At 48.3% G+C, this 20,675-nt stretch overlaps 1 protein-coding gene across 2 annotated transcripts in view; it reads left to right on the top strand.

The window, feature by feature from the left end:
• The window catches only part of LOC139564650 (plexin-A1-like), a 244,953-nt gene that overhangs the window by 97,516 nt on the left and 126,762 nt on the right, over positions 1 to 20,675 (top strand). For both annotated transcript variants that reach the window (XM_071384372.1, XM_071384366.1), the window contains exon 4: positions 14,007 to 14,147. In XM_071384372.1, coding sequence (XP_071240473.1) covers positions 14,007 to 14,147 — 141 coding nt within the window. The remainder of the gene's footprint in view (positions 1 to 14,006; positions 14,148 to 20,675) is intronic.

Genomic DNA, 20,675 nt, shown 5'->3' with positions numbered 1-20,675 from the left:
CTCAATTGGATTCAGGTCTGGGGAACGGGCGGGCCAGTCCATAGCACCAATGCCTTCCTCTTGCAGGAACTGCTGACACACTCCAGCCACATGAGGTCTAGCATTGTCTTGCATTAGGAGGAACCCAGGGCCAACCACACCAGCATATGGTCTCACAAGGGGTCTGAGGATCTCATCTCGGTACCTAATGGCAGTCAGGCTACCTCTGGCGAGCACATGGAGGGCTGTGCGGCCCCACAAAGAAATGCCACCCCACACCATGACTGACCCACCGCCAAACCGGTCATGCTGGAGGATGTTGCAGGCAGCAGAACGTTCTCCACGGCGTCTCCAGACTCTGTCACGTCTGTCACATGTGCTCATGTGCTCAGTGTGAACCTGCTTTCATCTGTGAAGAGCACAGGGCGCCAGTGGCGAATTTGCCAATCTTGGTGTTCTCTGGCAAATGCCAAACGTCCTACACGGTGTTGGGCTGTAAGCACAACCCCCACCTGTGGATGTCGGGCCCTCATACCACCCTCATTGAGTCTGTTTCTGACCGTTTGAGCAGACACATGCACATTTGTGGCCTGCTGGAGGTCATTTTGCAGGGCTCTGGCAGTGCTCCACCTGCTCCTCCTTGCACAAAGGCGGAGGTAGCGGTCCTGCTGCTGGGTTGTTGCCCTCCTACGGCCTCCTCCACGTCTCCTGATGTACTGGCCTGTCTCCTGGTAGCGCCTCCATGCTCTGGACACTACGCTGACAGACACAGCAAACCTTCTTGCCACAGCTCGCATTGATGTGCCATCCTGGATGAGCTGCACTACCTGAGCCACTTGTGTGGGTTGTAGACTCCATCTCATGCTACCACTAGAGTGAAAGCACCGCCAGCATTCAAAAGTTACCAAAACATCAGCCAGGAAGTGGCTGAGAAGTGGTCTGTGGTCACCACCTGCAGAACCACTTCTTTATTGGGGGTGTCTTGCTAATTGCCTATAATTTCCACCTTTTGTCTATTCCATTTGCACAACAGCATGTGAAATGTATTGTCAATCAGTGTTGCTTCCTAAGTGGACAGTTTGATTTCACAGAAGTGTGATTGACTTGGAGTTACATTGTGTTTAAGTGTTCCCTTTATTTTTTTGAGCAGTGTATATACACACACAAGACTCGCTATGCACACCATTTACTAACACGCACATAAATCATGTGCACACACACACGTCATGTCAGTAATGTGTCTCCATGGGTTTCTGTGACCCATCCCAGGGTTAAATACCATCCCATTCCAGCCGGAACCTTCTGGAATACTCTAACGCCCCATCTGGCCCAGCTTAATACTGCCTACAACTTTCTCTGCTGAGTCGGCAGTGCACACGCACATTCGACGCACGCACACACGATGACCGTAACACACACACACACACGATACATGTACATCATGCACGCACGCAGACGCTCACTCACACACACACACCAAGTGATTTATTGAGCACACACACACATTGTGGTTAGAATGTTGTGCACACACACACACACACCTCCTCCATCCTGCTCCATCTTGCTGCCTCTCCTTCACCCCCTTGGCCTTACACTCCAAAAGTGTCTGGATTGTAACCTTCGGTAGGATACAGTCTTCATGATCATTCCATTTCACCAGAGCCTTGGGCTAGCAGGTACGTAGAGAGTGAGAGAGAAATTAATATAGAGAGGAATCAGTCCCTAGGGCAGGCAGAAGAATGGGCTGGGCAGCTTGGCTTAGATACTGTAGAGCCCTGATCAGGTTCCAACTGTGTGTCAAATTAAATGGTTCCTGCTGCTTAAGTGATTGATTGATTAGGTGTGTGTGTGTGTGTGTGTGTTTGAGAGGGATGGCGTAGCTCGGTCATTTATATAGTAGATTGGTTGGTGGATGGAGGTAAATGGGTTGAGTTGGTTCAACACGCACACACACACACATACCCATACACAGCATGAACCAAACCACTGGCAGAACACGTACTACTACTACTTTGTGTATGCCTAGCAACGGAGAACGTTATTTCTAAAAGTCCCCGTAAAACGTTGACATTGTTGTGGTGGCGTCTGTGTTTTGGGTCTATGTTAGGAAACCCACACTGTCTGGTTTTGCTCTCTCGTCGCGACAGAACATGGCACGCAGTTATTCACCTCTCTCTCTGTCTCTGTGTCTCTCTCTCTCTCTCTCTCTCTCTCTCTCTCTCTCTCTCTCTCTCTCTCTGTCTCTCTCTCTCTCTCTCTCTCTCTCTCTCTCTCTCTCTCTCTCTCTCTCTCTCTCTCTCTCTCTGTGTCTCTCTCTCTGTCTCTGTGTCTCTCTCTCTGTCTCTGTGTCTCTCTCTCTGTCTGTCTCTGTCTCTCTCTGTGTCTGTCTCCTGTGTCTGTCTGTCTCTCTCTCTCTCTGTCTGTCTCCTGTGTCTGTCTCTCTCTCTGTGTCTGTTTCTCTCTGTGTCTGTCTCTGTTTCTGTCTCTCTCCCTCTCTCTCTCTGGTTCAGCTGCTCTCGTTATTTTTCATCTCCTCACTCTCTCCCTGTCTCGCTCACTCTGTTTTTCACAGCCATGATTTTCCGACTGCCCCGGGATTATCCCCACTTCCCCCGTGTTTCTGGAAGACTGAGGGAGGGAAAGATTTATTGGAGAAGTCTTGGAGGAGAGGGAGTGGGAGGGAGTGAAATGAAGAGGGAGAGTGGCAAATGTAGTGGATGAGGAGGGTGAAGGAGAGCGGAAACAAAGGAGGGAGCGAGAGAAGGCCAGAAAGATGCGTAGGGGAGGGAAGAAAAAAGACTGAGCAGGGGGAGAGTGAGAGGTGGCAAGAGTTGGTTTGGCACGGTGCATGCTGAGGTGTGGTTTTGGCCTGGCTCAGCCCACTTGGCTTGGTATGCTTCAGTAACAGAGTGAGACACAGTAAACAATGTTGGATTTATCTCCCATTCCTTTTTTTCCCGTCCTGTTCCTCTTTGCTTTTCTTCCACTCCCTCCATATGATTTCCCCAGGAATCCCTTCGAATTCCGGGAAAAGTGGAGCCTGTGGGAGTCATTCATGCCATTCCATATGTGTTGGTGTGTAGTTGATGGAAAGTAGTCAAGATTTAGATTTGATGTGGATTGTCAAGTCTTGTTTTCCCTCTCACACATGCATGCACACAATCACACACACAGCGAGCAGTGCCAAACCTGTGTGTGTGTGTGTGTGTGTCTTCTCTCTATCGGTGCAAATGTAAACAGCGGTGTTTGTGTAGTCTCCCCTCATTGCCTCTGCTGCTCTGCCTAATCTGCATTGTTATAGTTTCTCTTCCTGACTGATAAGGCCACATAGCCTAGCACCCAGACCAGCTAGCAATAGTACCCGCTGGTTCCCCATGGTAGCCCAGCTAGCCTAGTTGCTAGCATAGAACCCAATGGTTCTCTATAGTAGCCTAGCTAGCTGCTGGCATAGCATCCACTAACTCTCTATGGGACCCCAGCCTGCTGCTAGCATAGCATCTACTGGTTTTCCATGCTAGCCGTCCTTACAGTACATGTGCGTGTTCTGTCATTTTAAGGGAAATATTGAATGTGCACCAATCTAGAGACAATGTATTCTGTATGTGTGCTGGACTTCCTTTTTGGCTGCGCTTTAAAACATTATGCTTTGTAAAGCACCTCTTTAAAATCCCATCTCTCCCCGCCTCCTCCGCCATGTGTGTGCAGCTTGTAGATGATTGAGTTAGCGGGATTTAGTGATCTTTTTTTTGGGGGGGGGTGAAATATCGCGCGGGCGCCGCGCCAAGCGACTCCCTCTTGTCGGTGGCAACGGGGGCATTTAATTTCCGAGCAAGGGATGCAGAGGAGGGGGAAGGAGAGATGGACTGGGAATGAAGAGATGGTTATGGGGGAACATGCAGATAAAAAAAAACAGAACGTTGATGGATAGTTTTCTTTTGCCGCTGAAACGATTGGGGGGGGGGGGGGATAATATGTCCAATTTAAAGTGTGGTCTGATGTGTGGATGTGGCCTTTAAGAGCCAGGCTCTAGCTATGTTACTGTGCCTCTGCAACTACCACTGGGCTGCTATTGGATGTGAAAGGCCATGGTCATATACATGATAGAATATGTATGTGCATATTTATGTGTGTGTGTGTGTGAACACGTTTGTGTGGGTGATACACATCACGTGTGTGTGCGCAGTCACCCTCTTCACGCGGGTGTTGGGTGTAGATAAGTGAGGACATTTTTGATGTACAGTGAGCCCCCTATAAACCCTACACTATACATCTTTCTGTGTCTCTGTCTCTCTCTCTCTCTCTGTGTGTGTGTGTTTCTCTCTGTCTCTGTGTCTCTGTCTGTGATGGCTCAACAACCTCATCAGTCAGCTCAGTGTAACACAGACAGACTAGCAGCATCGTGTAGAACGGACAGATCGAGTACACACTGGTATCATTTTCACGATTTGACTAATATCATCAAAATCAAAAAATCTGCATGTTTTTGGGCTCATTCAGTAGTTTATACCCAATTTAAGTGTATTCTGGTGAAAAATTGTGTTAAGTTACATATTATTTTCCTAAAAATTATACTGTTGCTGCTTCCTGTTTTTTATTATTATTATTTTTATAGCAGAATGTCAACACTGGTTTAGAAGTCCAATCTATATGCTGAAATAAGTCATGATATCAAAGGTCCAATATGGGGTGCTTAAATTTGTCCTGTTTCACATATGTACACGTGTGTAACCTGTACAGTGTGTGGTGAAGTGTAATAATGTCTTTTTTGCATATCCCACTCCCTCTGAGACAACCTCGGCGAGTGGGGTCACAGCATGGGACCAGCATTATTAAAAATGGAATCACATTTTATTTGTCACTTAACCGAATACAGTGAAATTAGTACTTACAAGTCCTTAACCAACAGTGCAGTTTAAAGGAAAAAATAAGTATTTACTGAAATAAACTGAAGTAAACAATGAATAAATAAAAAATAACAACAAATAAAGAGCAACTGTAAAATAACAGTAGCGAGGCTATATACAGGGGGTACCGGTACAGAGTCAATGTGCGGTCGCAGAATCCCGAGTCGCTTCTTCACTGTTGACATTGAGACTGGTGTTTTGCAGGTACTGTTTAATGAAGCTGCCAGTTGAGGACTTGTGAGCCGTCTGTTTCTCAAACTAGACACACTATTGTACTTGTCCTCTTGCTCAGTTGTGCACCGGGGCCTCCCACTCCTCTTTCTATTCTGGTTAGGGCCAGTTTGCGCTGTTCTGTGAAGGGAGTAGGACACAGCGTTGTACGAGATCTTCAGTTTCTTGGCAATTTCTCGCATGGAATAGCCTTCATTTCTCAGAACAAGAGTAGACTGACGAGTTTCAGAAGAAAGTACTTTTGTTTCTGGCCATTTTGAGCCTGTAATCAAACCCACAAATGCTGATGCTCCAGATAGTCAACTAGTCTAAATAGGGACAGTTTTATTGCATCTTTAATCAGCTCAACAGTTTTCAGCTGTACTAACATAATTGAGAAAGGGTAGACATTTGCTTTGATTTGTTATCCTGTCACCGCACATCCAGGTCTCTGACCTCTTCCCTATAGGCTGTCTCATCGTTGTCGGTGATCAGGCCTACCACTGTTGTGTCGTCAGCAAACTGAATAATGGTGTTGGAGTCGTGCTTGGCAATGCAGTCATGTTTGGACAGGGAGTACAGGAGGGGACTGAGCACGCACCCCTGAGGGGCTCCACTGTTGAGGATCAGCATGGCAGATTTCGTTACCTACCCTTCCCACCTGGGGGCGGCCCATCAGGAAGTCCAGGATCCAGTTACAGAGGGAGGTGTTTAGTCCCAGGGTCCTTAGCTTAGTGATGAGCTTTGAGAGTACTATGGTGTTGAACATTGAGCTGTAGTCAATGAACAGCATTCTCACGTAGGTGTTCCTTTTGTCCAGGTGGGAAAGGGCAGTGTGGCGTGCAATAGAGATTGGGTCTTCTGTGGATCTGTTGCGGTGGTATGCAAATTGGAGTGGGTCTAGGGTTTCTGGGATAATGGTGTTGATGTGAGCCATAACCAGCCTTTCAAAGCACTTCATGGCTACATTCGTGAGTGCTACGGGTCTGTAGTCATTTAGGCAGTTTACATTGGTGTTCTTGGGCACAGGGACTATGGTGGTCTGCTTGAAACATGTTGGTATTACAGACTCCGACAGGGAGAGGTTGAAGATGTCAGTGAAGACACTTGCCAGTTGGGTCAGTGCATGCTCGCGGTACACGTCCTGGTAATCCGTCTGGCCCTGCGGCTTATGAATGAATGTTACTCACATCGGCTATGGAGAGCGTGATCACGCAGTCGTCTGACCAGCTGATGCTCTCATGCATTCTTCAGTGTTGCTTGCCTCGAAGCATGCATACAAGCGTGCAATCTTAGTCCTGTATTGATGCTTTCCCTGTTTGTTGGTTCGTCGGAGGGCATAGCGGGTTTCTTATAAGCTTCCGGGTTAGAGTCCCGCTCCTTGAAAGTGGCAGCTCTAGCCTTTAGCTCAGTTTGGATGTTGCCTGTAAATCCATGGCTTCTGGTTGGGATATGTACGTGCGGTCACTGTGGGGACGACGTCATCGATGCACTTATTGATGAAGCCAGTGACTGATGTGGTGTACTCCTCAATGCCATCTGAGGTATCCCGGAACATATTCCAGTCTGTGCTAGCAAAACAGTCCTGTAGCTTAGCATCTGTGTCATCTGTTATTTATCATTATTGAATGGAGCTTAGGGTCAAGTGCCTTGCTCAAGGGCAGATCGACAGATTTCCTTTTTACCTAGTCGGCTTAGAGATTCGAAATAGCAACCTTTTGGTTGCTAGCTCTAACTCTATGCCTCCTGCCTTCCCACTGCTACCTGATATTTTGAAAAGCATGACCATGGAGGTTGCTCATCCATAATGCTGCATCTGCTCTTGTCTTCAAGCCATTATATGCAGAGAAGAGCCAAGATCTTACCCTGACAAAGAGAGAGGGAGCTGCGTAGAGATGGATGGAGGGAGGGAGGGAGAGGGAAAAGAAGAGCGCAAGATGGGAAAGAGTGGACGAGACTACAAAAAAATGCTCACTTCGGCCAATAAATGCAACTTCAAGCGTCTCAGGCCAGAATTCCTCGTAACATAACATTCATTTGAACCTGGAGGCAGAAATTACCGCAGAGTGCTTTACCACATATGTACCAGCGTCTCTCAATGTGTGGCGCTTGAGTCTGTGTGATTGCTCAGGGTGCACTCTCTAGCCTAAGTGCCTCAACGCTAGCACTATAGGTCTATTAAATAGACAATTGTGCAGTTCCGTTGACCTTTTAGCTTAGGACAATATCTGTAAAGGTTAAAATAACATTTTTCTTGTCTCTATACTCTCTCTCTGCTGTCTTGCTTAGTTCTAAGAACATACACACACACACACACACACACACTTTTATTAGGGCTGTTATGGCTACACAGTGTTCTGCCACCTAAGTGAGTGATGTGTTTACTGTGTCCTCGCTGTGCTGCGGTTCTACGAAGCCCCTGAGTGAGACTGGATGCTAGGAATTAAACTATCTGTTTGACTTCATCACTTAGGGAAAGGTAAAGAGTGAGTGATGGGAGATAAACAGACTCGATGAGAGAGAGGGAGAGAGACACGTGAGACGAAAGTTATTATTATTAAAAAAATTTACCCGTATCTCCTTCTTCCTCTCCCTTCTCCCTTCCCTCGCCTGTTCACAGTTAAGTTCCTAAATGCACATCTCCGTTTCATTATGGGCTGTGTCCCAATGCTCTGCGATGGCCTCCTTTCCACACCTCCTTGTCTCCGTTTCGAGGACACACGCCCGCCGTCAGTCAACCTCTCCCCTCTTGTACAGGGGACTAGTACTGCCAGCAGTCTTCCATTCACTCCCTCCACCACCTCTTCATTCCTTCTTTCCTCTCCTCACTCAGTCTCCATTGTTCCATTCAAAGCGGGTCGCGTCAAATCTCCGCTTCAATGTGGGGAGCCCCACCCCCCACCCTCCCCCCGAACATCAAAGGGTGGAATGTGCCAGAGTTTCCATTATGCATAGCAGACCTAGTTATGTGAAGAGGCTGATCCAGTCAGAAGACTATAGGAGAAGGGATCTGAAAGTTTGTGGGCGGGTGGGCGAGAGGTGTGTCTGTGTGTGTGTGTGTGATTCACAAGCTTCCTCACATATGGTGGAATGTCACCCCCTACCCCACCTCCTTTTGTAACATCAAAGTTGTTTGGGACGCCATGCCGCTCCACCTGAAGAGAGCCAGACTGTCCTGTCAGCAGCCCCATAGCAAGGCACGCGCTACCAGAGCGCCAAGTCGAGGTCCAAAAGGCTTCTTAACAGGTTCTACCCCCAAGCCATAAGACTACTGAACAGCTAATCAAATGGCCCCCGGGACTAATTGCATTGTCCCCCCACCATCCCCCATTTTTACACTGTTGCTACTCTGTTTATTATCCATGCACTTTTTACCTCTACCTACGTGTACATATTACCTCAGTTACCTCGACTAACCGGTTCCCCCTCACGTTGACTCTGTACCGGTACCCCCTGTATATAGCCTGGCTGTTGTTATTTTATTGTTTCTCCTTAATTATTCCCCTTTTTTCTTTTTTTTCGTCTTGTATTTTCTTTCTTTTTTACTTTATTTTAGTAAATACTTTCTTGACACTTTTTTTTCTGAACTGCATTGTTGGTTAAGTAAGCTTTTCACTACCTGTTGTATTCGGCGCATGTGGCGAATAAAGTTTGATTTGAAGGACCGAGGACACGCACAGACACGGTCATGCCATAGCACAAGTAGCAGATGTCTCAGTGGCGTGTGGGAGCAGCCCCGTGGAGCTGTAGCTAGACGGTGTGTTTGAAATATAAAGGAACCTGCCACCTGAGTGCAGGGAAAGCTGGCCCTACTGTACATGCCAAATGGCACCCTATTCCCTAAATAGGGCACCATTGCCCTGGTCAAAAGTAGCGCACTACACAGGGAATAGGGTGCGACTTGGGATGCAGACCCCTAGTGTCGCTATAGTTGGTCTTATGCTTGGCAAGCTACCGTACTGTACAGTCAAATTCTCTGGGTGAAGTTACAAAGTGTGAGTCATCCACTTACAGACTCTGTCACATCCATTATTTCCCAGTTGCCGGATTAAAAAATAGGCAGAAAGAATACCTGCTTTCTATTTTGTACTCCCCCAAAAAATATGTTTTAAGATTTAATGGCCAAGAGCTCACTTGAAGATAAACTTCAAAGTTCAAGGTTTCGGAAGATTGAATAAGAGAGGGAAAAAAGAGTAGGAGAGAAAGGGAGCCACTTTAGACTATTGAGACGCACCCCAAGGTGGTCACCAAATTATAAGTGTCTTGTACACTGTCTAGACAGAGAGCCAATGGAATCAATAGGTGATATTGTCCTTTCGAGGCATGCCCAAAACGATGGCTGGCAATCATTGCCGATACCCAATGAAGTTGTTCATCTGCCCAACTAGTGGCATGTTCATCTCTTTGCTAGTAGCATGTTCATCTCTTTGCATCACTCTCCCTGCCTCTCCTGTTTATCTCTCTCTATCTCGCTCTACCCCCCTCTCTCGCTCTAACCCCATCTCTCGCTCTACCACGCGCTCTACCACACACTCTACCTCGCTCTACCCAGCTCTACCCCGCTCTACCCCGCTCTACCCCACTCTACCTCGCTCTCTCTCGCTCTACCCTCCTCTCTCTCGCTCTACCCTCCTCTCTCTCGCTCTACCCTCCTCTCTCTCGCTCTACCCCCCTCTCTCGCTTTACTCTCCTCTCTCGCTCTACCCTCCTCTCTCTCGCTCTACACCCCTTTCTCGCTCTACCCCCCTCTCTCGCTCTACCCCCCTCTCTCGCTCTACCCCCTTCTCTCGCTCTACCCCTCTCTCTCGCTCTACCCCTCTCTCTCGCTCTACCCCTCTCTCTCGCTCTACCCCTCTCTCTCGCTCTACCCCTCTCTCTCGCTCTACCCCTCTCTCTCGCTCTACGCCTCTCTCTCGCTCTACGCCTCTCTCTCGCTCTACGCCTCTCTCTCGCTCTACGCCTCTCTCTCGCTCTACGCCTCTCTCTCTCTCGCTCTACCCCTCCCTCCCTCCCTCGCTCTACCCCTCCCTCCCTCGCTCTACCACCCAGTCACCATAAATGATTTCAATCAAAACCATTGTCGCCCTGCCCATTGCGTTGTGATCTTTAGCTTTGCCTATATATATATATATATATATATATATATGTATATATATGTATGTATGTTTACCTTTATTTAACTATTTTACTGAAACCAACAGACACTACTAGAAAGGAAAAGACACAATGGAAAAACCATAGCGATAGTTATCGACTGTCTCCTCGTTGCATGATGGCCGTTGTATCGATCGCCGCCCTGCCCTGGTTAAAACCCATCAGCCGCGCTAAACGTGTCTCTCCCCTCACCACGGCTATGATTAGATTCCCTCTGTGTCTCATCCGGAGAATAGCTTGGTTTGATTCAATTAGCCAAACATTGCTTATGTTTCAAACTCCCCCTTTTCCCTCCCTCGCTCACTCCCTCCCTCTCGTTCTATCCCTCCTTCCTTCACTCGTTTTGCTGTCGTTGAGTGGATTGATTTTGAAGAGCAGGGATTCAGTGTGACGGGGCGTACTCGGGCAACAGCTGGCGGAGACGATCTCTCTTTTCCTCTCTCACACAAACGCACTCTTGTTGACAATATCCGGATCCTGAAACGACCGTGCTACTCATCGATTCATGAATCTATTGAGGACACGATGTGCATAATTGTACTCCGCACAAACGGGGGAATATTTGAAGTTGGCGATGTTTGATCCGGGTCTGGTAAACTGCGCTGCGCTCAACTCGAGTTCACTTCTCAGGAGTCAACGTTGTACAGCGACTTTCCTTGTACAGATGTTTCTAAGACCTCCGGACTTGTGTTCCAGCCCGGCGTTGCACACTCTGTGGAGGCCCTCCACGACCGGAGATGCCCAACCCCAGTCACCTGAACCTTCCCACCTAGTAGTAGTGGGTGAGGGTGTAATGTCTGTGCAGTACTGAGTGTAATATCAACGGTAGGAAGTACAGGCTGGCTGTCTGACAGGCTGGCGCTGTCTGGCTGTCTGACAGGCTGGCGCTGTCTGGCTGTCTGACAGGCTGGAGCTGTCTGGCTGTCTGACAGGCTGGCGCTGTCTGTCTGGCTGATTGGCTGGCTGGCTGGCTGGCTGGCTGGCTGGCTTGCTCCAGAGCAGTTGCCAGTTGGGGAAATGTAAATGAAGTTGTGTTTTGATGGTCTTCGCCCTGGTCCATATTCCATTCCAAGATTTGGAGACACAGATATGCACACCACACACACACACACACACACACACACACACACACACACACACACACACACACACACACACACACACACACACACACACACACACACACACACACACACACACACACACACACTGTGGCCTCTGTATTTGGTCTCGTTGTGAATCTCCAATCTCTCTGGGTAGAGAGAGGTGCCTGTGGTTAGCTCTAGCTTTATAATTAGCCAGTATATTGGAGTGGTGTCACTGAGACCCGAGGGAGAGATGGACGAGGCAGATGCTGAAAATGTGTGTGTGTCTGAGTCAGAGAGAGAGTGGGGTGGAGAGAATGATAGAATGAGAGAGGGAGAGAAAGATGACCCGTCTCCGACCTTCACGCTGTGAGCAGATAGCGAGAAAAAACAAACAATTTCCCCACTGCTCCTCGCAGCACTCTGTCTTCATTCACTCCGTGTGTGTGTGTGTGTGTGTGTGTGTGTGTGTGTGTGTGTGTGTGTGTGTGTGTGTGTGTGTGTGTGTGTGTGTGTGTGTGTGTGTGTGTGTGTGTGTGTGTGTGTGTGTGTGTGTGTGTGTGTGTAATAAAAAAAGTAAACAACAAAAGTGTGTGTGTATGCTACGGTTTGTGTCGATGTGCTGTGTTTGTTGTCTCCTGTGTGCGCACACCTTTCTTACACCTAGGACCAGGTTGGTGTGTGGGTGTGCGCACGTTCATTTGTGTACGAGATGAGATGCGACAGCAAACTAAATGAAATGTATCCTTTGTTCATTGTTCCATTATCCCCTTAATAACGTTCATATTTCTTTGGGTGCCCATTGCTTTATCAAGGCCTTGTGAGCTGCCAGCCTCGCTCTCTCTCATAGTTTTGCTGAAAATGTGGCTGCTGCCTCCCGTCTCCCAGATGAGATTGCAGAGCAGTCTTAATGTGCACACTCACAGACAGGCGCTGACAGGCACGCACACACACAGACAGACAGACGGAGACACAGCTACACACACACACACACACAGACGGAAACGCACCTACACACACACACACACACACACAGACGGAAACGCACCTACACACACACACACACAGACGGAAACGCACCTACACACACACACACACACACACACACACACACACACAGACGGAAACGCACCTACACACACACACACACACACAGACGGAAACGCACCTACACACACACACACACACAGACGGAAACGCACCTACACACACACACACACACAGACGGAAACGCACCTACAAACACACACACACACACAGACGGAAACGCACCTACACACACACAGACAGACGGAAACACACCTACACACACACACACAGACGGAAACGCACCTACACACACAGACGGAAACACACCTACACACACACAGACAGACGGAAACACACCTACACACACACAGACAGACGGAAACATACCTACACACACACAGACAGACGGAAACACACCTACACACACACAGACAGACGGAAACACACCTACACACACACAGACGGAAACACACCTACACACACACACAGACAGACGGAAACACACCTACACACACACAGACAGACGGAAACACACCTACACACACACAGACAGACGGAAACACACCTACACACACACAGACAGACGGAAACACACCTACACACACACAGACAGACGGAAACACACCTACACACACACAAACAGATGGAAACACACACACACAGACAGACAAACACACACACACACACACACGGACGGACGGGCGGACGGACGGACGGACGGACGGGAACACACCTACACACACACACACGGACGGACGGAAACACACCTACACACACACACAGACAGACGGACGGAAACACACCTACACACACACACATACACACACACAGACAGATGGAAACACACCTACACACAGACAGATGGAAACACACCTACACACAGACAGATGGAAACACACCTACACACATACACACACACAGACAGAAGGAAACACACACACACACCCACACAGATGGAAACATACCTACACACAGACAGACCGATACGGAAAAACAAGCACGCAGACAGACGGAAGCACGCACATGTTTTTCCGTCTGTGTCTGTGCACAGATAGACAGAAACAGACACACAGAAACAGACACACAGAAACACACAGAAACAGACACACAGAAACAGACATTATGTCTAGATCCGTCACCTTCATTTTTAGTGTGTAACATTCAGGCTGATAGAGAAGTGCCACTCTTTGTATTTCCTGCATTAAGAAGTAATTTGGCGACGGTTATCTACTTTGTGAACTATGAATAATTGCGGGACCACAAGAATAGCTGAAAAGCCTTCGGTAGCGTTGCAGTGTCACAACGTAGCGAGGATTTAAGAGCGATATGATTGGTCCATGAGTAACAACAACATTGGACTCGAGCAACGGGATCGGCGTTGTACCATTAAACCGATGAGTAGATTTATTTTGTTTGGGAACGACAAAACCTCTTCACCGCCGTTTGGCTACGGAACAGTCGCGACAAGCTTCGTTCGGCAGCGCCGTTTTCCCAATTTTGGCCGATAGTTGGAGCCACTTGTCTTTACCCTCCACCAGGCCTTGCATTTTTACCTGAGGTCTGTTGGTCGCTGGCGCCTTTTCACTTATTTTGCCAGGCAACGGAATGCAGTCATCTCACCTGTTGTCTCGGTCTCTCTGTCTAGATCCTGGTGAATTCGGTGAGTCCCACGGGTCCAGCTCTGCTCTATGAGAACGTGGTGGTGAGTGACGGCTCCAGCCCCATCCTCCGAGACCTGCTCTTCTCCCCGGACATGCAGCACATCTACACACTCTCCGACAAACAGGTAAGATATATATACACACACAGACATGAACACGGCACACACACACACACACACACACACATGCGTGAACACGGGTATGCATGCAAACACACAAATATGCCCCGCATGCACGAGCACACATCGGCACGCTCATCAACACACACACACACACACACACACACACACACACACACACACACACACACACACACACACACACACACACACACACACACACACACACACACACACACACACACACACACACACGTGTAGGGACACATCACACACACTCCCTCAGACAGCAGGTCTGAAGAAAGGCGGCAGGTGTCAGCGGGGGGGGCTAATGATGCCTCATTACCTTAGACACACACAACCCTCCCGTAACCTGCAATTACATCTGTCTGTCTGGCTTGAGTCCCCGCAATTCCCCTCCCCCTCAGTCCCCGTTCCCCCCCCTGCCGACCAAGGCACACACAGTCACCAGGGGAATGGGCAAAGGTCAGGTGTATTCCATGTGGGGACCTGTTCATTAACAACCTCACCACTGTCTCGGCCGTGTACGGCTTTGAAGTTCTGGCTGCGGGTCGCCTGTGTTGGCTTCTAATGATGCAGCTGACACCCCCTTTACCACTCATTAGTAGAGGGAGAAAGGGAGAGGGGGAGTGGGAGAGGTGGAGGTGGAGGGGGACGGAGAGGGATTGAGAAAGAGGACAGTGAAAAGGCATCTGTGTGTCCATTTTGAGAATACGGTGTGACCGTTTCTCCGTAGGCGGTGGGTGAACAACTATGCCTTGGACAAAGCATTAGGAACACCTGCTCTTTCCATGACAGACTGACCAGGTGAAAGCTATGATCCCTTATTGATGTCACTTGTTAAATCCACTTCAATCAGTGTAGATGGAGGGGAGGAGACGAGTTAAAGAAGGATTTTTAAGCCTTGAGACAATTGAGGAATGGACTGTGTGTGTGTGCCATTCAGAGGGTGAATCGGCAATACAAAAGATTCAAGTGCCTTTTGAACGGGGTCTGGTTGTAGGTGCCAGGCTCCCCGGTTTGTGTCAAGAACTGCAACGCTGCTGGGATTTTCACACTCAACCGTTTCCCGTGTGTAGCCAACTTGACACAACTGTGGGAAGCATTGGCGTCAACATGGGCCAGCATCCCTGTGGAAAGCTTTTCGACACCTTGTAGAGTCCGTGCCTCAACGAACGGAGGCTGTTCCGAGGGCGAAAGGGGTGTGCAACTCAATATTATGAAGCTGTGCCTCATGTTCTGTCCACTCAGTGTATATGACAGACTTGGAACACACACACATACTAAAATACTCCTGCTCTCTATCTCACTAACACGCCCCACCCCCCCATGCCTGGCCGTGATCCCCATTAACAGAGAACAGGGTGGGGTTAAGCCGAGGGGGGCTGAAGGAGGGGCCAGGGGTACCTCTCCGTGGGGTAGACCCCTGGTTAAAGATCCCTCATTATTAATGACTAGAGAGGTAATTCCCTTAGCCAACCATCTTACCCTTACCCCGCTGCACACCCTCCCCTCGTTTTAATGTCCCCCTTCTCCTTCTCTCTCTCACACGCTCCATTCTAAGACACAAAATTGAGTGCCCCCCTCTGAACCGGCTTGCATTGATCCCATTCCCATATATTTGTAAAAAATAATCTCGCCCTTCCTTTATAACCCCTTTCCTCATCTTTCTCTCGTTCTCTCTAATGCTCATACTCACTCTCGCGCTCCCTCTCTCTCCCTCTTTCTCTCTCTCTCGCTCTTTCTCTCTCTCTCTCTCCTCTTACACCTCTACTGCCCTGGTATGAGATAGCGAGATGGAATATTCTGGAATTGGATCTTGCATGGAAGGGAGAAGGGGTTGGTGGTGGTATCAGAAAGAGATGGGGGTGAAAGCGGAGGGCTCGTTTCAGGGGTTTAGGTTGAGTCGTGGAGCACATTAATCCCACCCCACTATGAATCCTTGTTATATACCATATAACCTCCCCCCTTACCATACACAGATATCTCTACACTCCTTCCACCTTCTCTGGTTACACACACCTTCTCTAGTACACACGGACACCGATAAACACACACGCCTCTCCCCCGCCGGTTAGAGGATGTAGCAAGGCAGACGGGCAGGCAGGCCCCCAGCAGCCCCTGTGCTCTCAGCCCGCAGGGGGCCTTAAGACAAGCCAAGCACATTAAGGTGTCATTGGACATATCCACTAGAGCGTGGCCCATGACGAGTCTACTCGCACACACGCACACACGTAGACAAACACACACACTGAGGCACACATACAAAAGAACACCACTCTTGAGTCGCGTTTAAGGCGCAGAGCACAAAGGCCTGGTGTTTTATGGGTCGTTTGACTCCACCTCCTTAATTATTATTGTCATTATCTGAAATTTGACAGGAGGTGTGTGTGTGTGTATGTATGTGTGTGTGTGTCGTGTGTGTGTGCGGACCCATGCATGAACCATTCGTTGTCTACCAGCCATTGACAGACGACAAGCCCATGAAGGTATATCAACTGCTGTCCTCTTCATATCGTCAAAATAAACTCTCGTTTTAGGGAAAAGGACATATCTAGGTCATTTTAGTCATTTACGACTTGAAGAAAGCAGACAATTATTATCAAAAGAACAACCGAAAAACAGAAAAGCTTTCGCTTGTTCGTAAAAGAGGTATTTTCATACTGTCTGTCAGAGCATTGTGCCTCCAAACATTGCTTCGTATTGTCTTGCGTAGCAGTGAACTCCGGCGCTCTTTTCCGTCCCTTTCCACTCCTAGAAAATACTTTTGCACCAAAGTCTCTGCCATTTGCTTTATAAGCCACTTTCAGTAAACTCATTAGTCTGTAGCTACCCCTTATCTTCTTGTCATTGTTTAGCAAAGTCACTGGGCTGTACGACTGCAATTCTTGTTGCCTTGTACACGGACGAGAGTCTTTGCAGTTGCTCATGCGTATCACACACACACACTCTTCTCGGTGCTAGCTAATTGCATGGCATAAATATTCATGGCCTCCCTCGTGAATATGGGTCCATTTTTACCCCTCCCCCCCTCGGTATTGTGAAGCATCTTACTGGAAATTAATGCTAATACTAGTGTCGTTTTTGGGAGGTGGAATATCATATGTTCCCCCTCCTCCTCTTCTGTGTCTGTATATCGTGTTTGTCTGTGCGCTGGTGCGTGCGTATGTGTACGCCTCCCCGTTTGTGTGAGTGTGTGAGTGTGTGAGTGTGTGAGTGTGTGTGTGTGTGTGTGTGTGTGTGTGTGTGTGTGTGTGTGTGTGTGTGTGTGTGTGTGTGGGCTGGCCATTGTCTGCACTCACAGTCAGCCAAATCGCACGAAAGCCCTCTCCAGGGCTCCTTAGCATCTGCCACACATTGACAGTACGCACACACACACACACACGCTCCTAACAAAGACCCTGCTCCACAGCCAAGATCATCCCCATTATCCCAAGGTTGCGGGTTCGAATCCCCAACCCGCTCTCGCACAAAAGACAGCGCAGCCACTTGTTCTATCCTGTTTTGGCTCTGGTCGGGTGGGTTTCAGCCAGCCTTTTCACCAACTACTCTCCTTTCTCCGGGGGGCACCACGTGTACGTCAAATGGGTTTGAACCCACAGATACTTGGCCGCCCAGCCAACCTCATTAGCATTAGAAGGCTCGACGCCAAACACCGCCTCAGTACAAACAAAGCAAATGTCTTAAGTTCCTGAGGAAACTTTGTTTGCTTGCCGGCTGTCCTAAACCCGCCTGAATTAGAGGGTGTTTGTGTAACGTTGCCTCAGTACAAAGCCAGGGAAAGTTCCTGGAGGAAACTTTGTGCGCTTGCTGTTGGCTGCATTGAACCTGTTTGAAGTAGAGGCTATGTGATTGAATCTCGACTGATAACAATAACAATGCGTATTACATTGTTCTGTTAGATAGCTAGGGATGAGGTTAAAGCTGACGTTGACAAAGAGGAAACTAGTGTTGTCCCGGCACCAGGGACGTACAGTACTCTGAGCGATTCACTCAACACACACACACACACACACACACACACACACACACACACACACACACACACACACACACACACACACACACACACACACACACACACACACACACACACACACACAGCAGCCTTACAGTAAATCTAGATGCATGTTCTCAGGTGTCATGATATACAGTCACACTTGGATACGTCAGTATAACACACACACACACACACACACACACACACACACACACACACACACACACACACACACACACCAGAGGGATCACCTTCTATGGCGAACTGCTATACGGCGAACTGCTCTACGGCGAACTGCCCTTCGGCGCCGGAGCTCGCGGCTTAGACCATTCCGCAATCCGTCCACAACGATTTAGCAAGCCGAGTCGGAATGAATGCCTAATGTTTACGACTGGTAAGGTTAATCCTTAACCAGTCGGAATGAATGCCTAAATGTAACCGTAGAGTTGTTTCTGTCTGCCTAAAATGTAACACGTTTGTCCAAGGAAGCCGGGACATGAAGTCAGTGTGCTATCTTGTTGCATACACACACAACCCACTGCGTGGATGAAGTGGTCATTGTAATGTAAATGTTAATAGACTTTGGGGTTTAGGGAGGGGGGGGGTGATGCGAGTCGAGGAGAGTGAGGTAGACAGCAGATGAGCAGAGGCGGGGGATGGGTGTGCCGCTCAAATACCAGAGGTCGTCTAGCTAGCGCCTTCCTCCTAAACACACACACACACACACTCTGACATGTGTCTGTGCCAGCCATGGTAACTGTGTGAATGTTGTTATTGAACCCCCCCCCCCCCACACACCTAGGCCTCAATGAACCTACTGTCTCACTGTGCCTCCAAGACGATTAGCTAGGTCTCTGACCCTCACAATTATCTTGTCATTTCTCTCTCTCTCGTTCTCTCTCTCTCTCTCTCTCTCACTCTCAATTAAATTCAAGGGGCTTTATTGGCATGGGAAATACAGTGGGGAGAACAAGTATTTGATACACTGCCGATTTTGCAGGTTTTCCTACTTACAAAGCATGTAGAGGTCTGTAATTTTTATCATAGGTACACTTCAACTGTGAGAGACGGAATTTAAAATAAAAATCCAGAAAATCACATTGTATGATTTTTAAGTAATTAATTCGCATTTTATTGCATGACATAAGTATTTGATACATCAGAAAAGCAGAACTTAATATTTGGTACAGAAACCTTTGTTTGCAATTACAGAGATCATACGTTTCCTGTAGTTCTTGACCAGGTTTGCACACACTGCAGCAGGGATTTTGGCCCACTCCTCCATACAGACCTTCTCCAGATCCTTCAGGTTTCGGGGCTGTCGCTGGGCAATACGGACTTTCAGCTCCCTCCAAAGATTTTCTATTGGGTTCAGGTCTGGAGACTGGCTAGGCCACTCCAGGACCTTGAGATGCTTCTTACGGAGCCACTCCTTAGTTGCCCTGGCTGTGTGTTTCGGGTCGTTGTCATGCTGGAAGACCCAGCCACGACCTATCTTCAATGCTCTTACTGAGGGAAGGAGGTTGTTGGCCAAGATCTCGCGATGCATGGCCCCATCCATCCTCCCCTCAATACGGTGCAGTCATCCTGTCCCCTTTGCAGAAAAGCATCCCCAAAGAATGATGTTTCCACCTCCAAGCTTCACGGTTAGGATGGTGTTCTTGGGGTTGTACTAATCCTTCTTCTTCCTCCAAACACGGCGAGTGGAGTTTAGACCAAAAAGCTCTATTTTTGTCTCATCAGACCACATGACCTTCTCCAATTCCTCCTCTGGATCATCCAGATGGTCATTGGCAAACTTCAGACGGGCCTGGACATGCGCTGGCTTGAGCAGGGGGACCTTGCGTGCGCTGCAGGATTTTAATCCATGACGGCGTAGTGTGTTACTAATGGTTTTCTTTGAGACTGTGGTCCCAGCTCTCTTCAGGTCATTAACCAGGTCCTGCCGTGTAGTTCTGGGCTGATCCCTCACCTTCCTCATGATCATTGATGCCCCACGAGGTGAGATCTTGCATGGAGCCCCAGACCGAGGGTGATTGACCGTCATCTTGAACTTCTTCCATTTTCTAATAATTGCGCCAACAGTTGTTGCCTTCTCACCAAGCTGCTTACCTATTGTCCTGTAGCCCATCCCAGCCTTGTGCAGGTCTACAATTTTATCCCTGATGTCCTTACACAGCTCTCTGGTCTTGGCCATTGTGGAGAGGTTGGAGTCTGTTTGATTGAGTGGGTGGACAGGTGTATTTTATACAGGTAACGAGTTCAAACAGGTGTAGTTAATACAGGTAATGAGTGGAGAACAGGAGGGCTTCTTAAAGAAAAACTAACAGGTCTGTGAGAGCCGGAATTCTTACTGGTTGGTAGGTGATCAAATACTTATGTCATGCAATAAAATGCGAATTAATTACTTAAAAATCATACAATATGATTTTCTGGATTTTTGTTTTAAATTCCGTCTCTCACAGTTGAAGTGTACCTATGATAAAAATTACAGACCTCTACATGCTTTGTAA

The sequence above is a fragment of the Salvelinus alpinus genome, chromosome 2 (assembly GCF_045679555.1).
Source record: "Salvelinus alpinus chromosome 2, SLU_Salpinus.1, whole genome shotgun sequence".
NCBI lineage: Eukaryota > Metazoa > Chordata > Actinopteri > Salmoniformes > Salmonidae > Salvelinus > Salvelinus alpinus.
Note: the sequence above shows the minus strand (reverse complement) of the source record. Positions and strands in the feature narration are given on the sequence as shown.